This window comes from Otolemur garnettii, unplaced genomic scaffold (assembly GCF_000181295.1).
Source record: "Otolemur garnettii isolate 467f Iridium unplaced genomic scaffold, OtoGar3 scaffold00060, whole genome shotgun sequence".
NCBI classification, from domain to species: Eukaryota; Metazoa; Chordata; class Mammalia; order Primates; family Galagidae; genus Otolemur; species Otolemur garnettii.
Genome location: NW_003852455.1, coordinates 360375 through 367372, shown reverse-complemented (window position 1 = coordinate 367372; position 6998 = coordinate 360375). Strand labels below are relative to the sequence as shown.

The 6998-nt window shown below is 39.7% G+C and overlaps 1 protein-coding gene across 1 annotated transcript in view; it reads left to right on the top strand.

Annotated features, from left to right (window-relative positions):
• Positions 1-6998, top strand: part of UBXN7 (UBX domain protein 7) — a 65167-nt gene that overhangs the window by 32484 nt on the left and 25685 nt on the right. The window contains exons 3-4 of the mRNA XM_003792667.3: positions 561-628; positions 5302-5367. Of these exons, the coding sequence (XP_003792715.1) occupies positions 561-628; positions 5302-5367 (134 nt within the window). The remainder of the gene's footprint in view (positions 1-560; positions 629-5301; positions 5368-6998) is intronic.

Sequence of the window (6998 nt, the reverse complement as noted above, 5' to 3'; positions counted from 1 at the left end):
GTCATTGTTGTTTGGCGGGTCCGGGCTGGGGATTCGAACCCGCCACCTTAGGTGTACGTGGCTGGCGCCTTAGCTGGTTGAGCTATAGGCGCTGAGCCTAGTCTCCTTCTTAATTAGAAAAAATTTACTGTCTGTTTGTTTAAGCTTATTTTAATATATCTTTGTGATTTGATTATCTATTCTTTGATGTAGTAGCGATGTGATATTGTTTCTGTTAAGACTATATTTTTTCCATTCATTTTTGCCTGATTTTTTTGGGGGGAAATTTTCTAGCTCTTTTTTTCTAAAGAGAATTTAAGGTAGGGAACTTGAGGGAAAGGAAGTGTTTTTTTGTTTTTCTGTCTTTCTCTTTGTTTATAAACCATTGAGCTATATATGCCAGATACTTTATTCCATTTGATCTTTATGTGAAAATTATGTAAAACTCATGATTGCTGTGGGTCCTAAATGTTACTAAGCCATTTTCCTTGTTAATTTGCATGTATCACAATAATTACAGAAAGATAACAGGTAGTAGAAAGCAGTTTTCACTGTGATATTTTCCCACTTTTCTTAAGTAGAGAAGAAGTCCGTGCCCCAATTCCTCAAAAGCAGGAAATATTGGTGGAACCAGAACCTTTGTTTGGTGGTAAGTTCACTTTTCTCCCATATCTTTATTTGACTTTGTTGTTACTTTGAGATTTTAAAGAAACTAGTAAGAGATGTGAAGGCTTGCTGAGAGATTATACTTCAAGTGTAGTGTCAGTTCTTATCTTGTATTTCTGCACTCTGTTAGGAAAGTTGTCCAATTGGTTCAAAGTAAAGCAGATTTAAAAAATGGAATTTGTTATAGAAGGCAAAAAGGAGGAAAGTTACCAAAAAGAATTGCTGCCTTATAATGGAAACAAATATATCATTAGACAAAAAATTTATTATTTTTTGTTTTCTAGATACATACTTGACTGCCATAGCCTTACTATCTTGATCTGTCTTGCCTTCTTTTTCTCTTAACTTCTAGAAGTGCTGTTCCTATTTTCAGCAAAGGAGAATATAACCCTTAATTCATGCAAAAAGCCATGCTGTCAGTTGGGATAAATGTCTCTAATGGGCCAGTGTGCTGTGGTGTCAGCCTAGTTCATAGCAACCTCAAACTTCTGGGCTCAGAAGATCCTCTTGAGTAGCTGGAACTACAGGTGCCCACTACAATACCCAGCTAATTATTTTCTATTTTTAATAGAGATGGAGTCTTGATTTTTTGTTCATGCTCGTCTCAAACTCTTAAGCTCAAGGGAATTCTCATGCATTGGCCTCCCAGAGTGCTAGCATTACAGGTGTGAACCACTGCACCTTGCTTAATGAATTTGTTTGTTTATTTATTTATTTATTTATTTTTAGAGACAGAGTCTCACAGCAACCTCCAGCTCTTGGGTTTAAGCTATTCTCTTGCCTCAGCCTCCCAAGTAGCTGGGTCTATAGGCACCCACCACAGTGCCTGTTTCTTGTTGCAGCTGTCATTATTGTTTAGCTGACCTGGGCCAGGCTCGAACCCGCCAACCTTAGTACATATGGCTGGCACTATAACCACTGTGCTAATGGGCACTGAGCCTAATCGGTTTATTTTTTAGAAAACAGAAAACAGTTATAATCTGGTTAGGCAGAGAGCTGTATACATTGGGAACAGTAATACAGAGAAATAGTTTGTTTTAAAGTTGAGAACAGACCTCTGTGAATTTTTTTTTTTTGAGACAGAGTATCACTATATCATCCCTTGGTAGAGTGCCATGGCGTCACAGCTCACAGCGACCTCAAATTCTTGGGTTTAAGTGATTCTCTTACCTCAGCCTCCCAAGTAGCTGGGAGTACATGTGGCTGCCACAATGCCTGGGTATGTTTTTGTTGTAGTTGTTAGTGTTGTTTGGCAGGCCTGGACTGGGTTTGAACCTGCCAGCCCCAGTATTTGTGGCTAGTGCCCTAGCTGCTAAGCTACAGGTGCTGAGCCTCTATAAAGTTTTGTAGGTAAACTATGATACAGTGGAGGAAAAATGAGTTGTAAGAAAAAGATGAAGGAAATTATATAAACCGTACCTTTTGATTTGAAAAAGCACCTTAGTTGAGATTTTTTATAAGATAGACCTTTAACTCGGTAACTCTGGAGTTGACTATGGCAAGAAATAAAAGAATATACTGTCTAGATTCAGAAATTAAGGTAAAGAGAAAACTGTAAGGTCTGAATACTGCAGTGTAATAATGTGCTTCCTGGACCATTGCATTCAGCCAGTCATTATGCTGCTATGATACCAGATGTTATAAAGCATTGTTCATAATTTTTTAAAATATAACTACTATGAATAGATTTTGGAGCTAAGGAGTAATGCCCTGGAAAAGCTTTATCTTTTCATTATTATGAGAAATAAGGCAGGATCTTTGGGTGAGTAGGGCTATAGGAATTAGTTTTGTACTGTCTTGCTATTGAACAGAGAGGTAAAAATTCCATTTGAAACTCCACTTTCCTCTTTTTTTTACCTCTGGATTTTGACATACAGTAAAGAGAGACATGAAAGTGACATAAAATGAGGAAGTCATTCTTACCTTTCATTATTAAACCTTATTATAACTTGAAAATGGGCCTTGGAGAACTTTTTCGTCTTAGGGCAGTATTGATTTAAAGTTTGGTCTTAAATACCTAATACTCTTTCAAGAGTCTGTAAAGTCAAAACTTTTATTTATCAAGCTGTCACCCTGGGTAGAGTACCTTGGCGTCATAGCTCACAGCAACCTCCAACTTGGGCTCAAGCAGTTGTCTTGCATTAGTTTTTTGTATTTTTAGAAGAGACAGGGTCTCTCTCTGGCTCAGGCTGGTCTTGAACCTGCAAACTCAGGCATTCCACACACTTCAGCCTCCCAGAGTATTAGAATTATAGGCATGAGCCACTGTGCCTGGCCCAAAGTCAGAACTTTTTACATGGGCGTGATGGTGGCTCAGGCTTATAATCCTAGCACTCTGGGAGGTCAGGGTGGGTGGATTGCCTGAGCTCACGGGTTCGAAACCAGCCTGAGCAAGAATAAGACCCCATCTCTAAAAATAGCTGGCATTGTGGTGGATGCCTGTAGTCTCAGCTACTTGAGAGACTGAGGGAAGAGAATCACTCGAGCCCAAGAGTGGGAGGTAGCTGTGAGCTATGACGCCAGGGCACTTTACTGAGGGTGACAAAATGGGACTGTTTCCAGAAAACAAAAAACCGAACTTTTTACATAATACTAGGAAGTTATTTGCCTTTTTCACGCTAGTGGCATTTGGGCTGATGTTTTAGAAGCAATAATAAGTCAGACTGCTGGCATCTTAGGTGAATTAATGTAGTGATTTCAAACTCTACCACTAGTTGTTGAATATAATGCCACATACAGGGTGGCCATAAAAGTTCGTGTACTATTGCACACAAACTTTATGGCCACCCTGTATTTGCAGTTTACTTTTTTTTCTTTAGATAGGCTCTCATTCTGTCACACAGGCTAGAGTGCAGTGCTGTCATCATTAAATGTCTGGGCTCAAATGACCCTTTTGTCTTGGCCTCCCTTGTGGCTGGGATTACACGTGTACACCACCGTACCTGGCTAATTTTTCTATTTTCTGTAGAGATGTTGCCTTACTATGTTGCTTACACTGGTCATGAACTGGCCTCAAAGGATGCTACCTTAGCTTCTCAAAGTGTTACAATTGCAGGCATAAACTGTGGCACCTATCCCCTATTCTGGCCTGAAGACTTCTTTATAATCTCTTTTAGCTCCTTGTAGCTTAGTTTATTGTGTGGGCAGTAGAGCAAAGTACAGAGTACTTACTTGCTTGTAGAAGGTGGCTTGGAAGTACCAGAAAACCATATCAAAGAGGCAGGAAGGAATAATAATAATCTTAGGGCTAGAGGTATTGGGTTTGACTTAGAATAAATAATGGGCAAATAAATTGTGCAGGTTATGACTCCAAAAAATAAAAGGAGTTGGGTAGAAGGATATTCTATAATAACGTGCTTCCTTAGGCAGTTGTTCTATGTCTTATCCTAAGACATTCTTATTTTCTTTAATTGTTATAGTTATGGTTGGCCTTGGTGGCTCATGCCTGCAATTTCAGCACTTTGGGAGGCCAAGGCAGGAGAGGATCTCTTGAGGCCAGAAGTTCAAGACCAGCCTGGGCAACATAACAAGACCTTGTCTCTACAAAAAAAGAGAAAAGACTTGGCCTGCGTGTGGCAGTGTGCCCTTTACTAGCTTTGTGAGAGCCCATGAGATTGAGATGGAGATTGTAGTGAGTACTGATAATATCACTACACTCCAGCATGGGCAACAGCAAGGCCCTGTCTCTAAAAAAAAAAAAAAAAGTTAAAAAAAATCGTTATAGTTAAAAATTACCAGGTAACTAGTTTTTAAAAATTTATTTTTATTTTATATATTTTTTGTTTGTTTGTTATGGTATTTTGAGACAGAGTCTCACTTTGTGGCCCTGGGTAGAGTGCCATGGCATCACAGCTCACAGCAACCTCAAACTCTTGGGCTTAAGCGATTCTCTTGCCTCAGCCTCCCAAGTAGCTGGAACTACAAGTGCTTACCACAACGTCCGGATATTTTTGTTATTGCTGTTGCAGTTGTTTAGCTGGCCTGGGCTGGGTTCGAACCCGCCCACCTTCCGTGTATGAGGCTGCCACTGTAACCACTGTGCTACCAGTCCTGAGCCTTATCTGTAAAATATTTAAAGATTGGTCATATATATTCTACAGGGGAAGCAGAAGATCTTGGTTGTTTTCAATTTTCTGTCACTGAACCATTATATAGTGGTAGAAAATGTTTTTTTGCCAATATTAAAGAATTTTTTGGCATTTATAATTTTCTGTGTCTACTCATTGACAAATAGTCCTTAAATCTTACGGTTTAGAACTTAAAAGTTACTCAAGTGTGATACCAAAGAGTGATCCAGATCCCTTAGGCTAACCTGAATTGTATATTTGTGGCTTATGTGTAGTATCATCTCTATGCAGACTCATCTCAAAATTTTCTTTCTTCCTAATGCCACCACTTAGACTTTGCCTTTTTACATAAGTTCGGTCAAGTCTCTTAACTGAGTCTTAATTTTCTCATTTGTAAAACAAGATGGTTGACCTGAAGATGATTTTTGTTAATCATGTATGAATGACTTGAAAGTTCTAGATTATTTTAAAGGAACCATAAAGGATCTATGACTATTTTAAAGTAAGAAATATTTATAGATAAGGACATTTTAGAATTAAATTTCAAAATTAATGTTTAAATTTTGAATTCTTGTTTTTCCTTCTAAAGCTCCTAAAAGACGACGGCCTGCACGTTCAATATTTGATGGTTTCCGAGACTTTCAAACTGAAACTAGTAGGTATCTATGGGCCAGTTTATCATTTCCCTCTTCCTTTCCCTCCCTGTTCAAAAGAAAAGGTGATTAACATTAGGCCTAATTATGTTGAGGATTTACCGTACTGAAATAATGAACTTACTAATTGTGATTAACTATTTCTTTTTTTTTTTTTTTATCACCCTCAGTAGAGTGCTATGGTGTCACAGCTCACAGCAACCTCCAATTCCTGGGCTTAGGTGATTTTCTTACCTCAGCCTCCCGAGTAACTGGGACTATAGGCACCCTCCACAATGCCTGGCTATTTTTTTATTTTGTAGTTTGGCTGGGGCTGGGTTCGAACCTGCCACTTTTGGTATATGGGGCCAGCACCCTACTCACTGAGCCACAGGCACCGCCCGATTAACTCTTTCTTGAGCTGGATTGTTCCAAATGCTAACCTATTTGGTAATAGAACAGTGGTTCTCAACCTGTGGGTCACGACCCCTTCGGGGTTGAATGACCCTTTCACAGGGATTGCCTCAGATCATCCTGCATATCAGATATTTATATTACGATTCATAACAGTAGCAAAATTACAGTTATGAAGTAGCAACAAAAATAATTTTATGTTGGGGTTCACTACAACATGAGGAACTATATTAAAGGGTTGCGACATTAGGAAGATTGAGACCCACTGTTACAGAAAAATAGTTAAGGGTGATGGAGATCACACAAGAAATCTGCTAATTTATAAACTTCAGTCAGCTTCTGAATGAGTACTTAAATGCTGACTATACTTAAATAAAAACTGATGTCCCTTGGGTCCTGATATCTATCAATGAAAGGAATGACTACCATGAAAATTGTTATCATAAGAGTGAAAAATAGAAGAAAAAGCCACACCACCCAAAGCAGCCACTATTAACATTTTGGCTACAGTTGTTTGGAATAGGTTTATATCTTTTTTTTTTTTTTTTTTGAGACAGAGCCTCAAGCTGTCGCTCTGGGTAGAGTACTGTGGCGTCACAGCTCACAGCAACCTCCCACTCCTGGGCTCAAGTGAGTCTCCTGCCTCTGCCTCCCAAGTAGCTGGGACCACAGGCGCCCCCCACAATGCCTGGCTATTTTTTTTTTTGGTTGCAGCTGTCATTGTTGTTTGGTGGGCCCAGGCTGGATTCAAACCCGCAACCTTAGGTGTATGTGGCTGGCACCTTAGCTGTTTGAGCCACAGGGGCTGAACTGGTTTGTATCTTTTGACATAGTTAGAATAAGAATCTTGGCCTTATACTTTCAGGAGATTTACTACTGACTTAGCAATGTAATCCTAAAGAAAAGATAGTTATGGTAAGAGAATATAGAGAAACTCTTTTTTTTTTTTTTTTTTTTTTGAGACAGAGCCTCAAGCTATCCCCCTGGGTAGAGTACCATGGCTTCATAGCTCACAGCAGCCTCCAACTCCTGGGCTGAATCGAGTCTCCTGCCTCTGCCTCCCAAGTAGCTGGAACCACAGGCGCCCGCCACAACGCCTGGCTATTTTTTGGTTGCAGCCATCATTGTTGTTTGGCAGGTACGGGCTGGATTCGAACCTGCCACCTTAGGTGTATGTGGCTAGTGCCTTAGCCGCTTGAGCCACAGGTGCCGAGCCTTCAGTCACGTTTTCTTTTGTAAC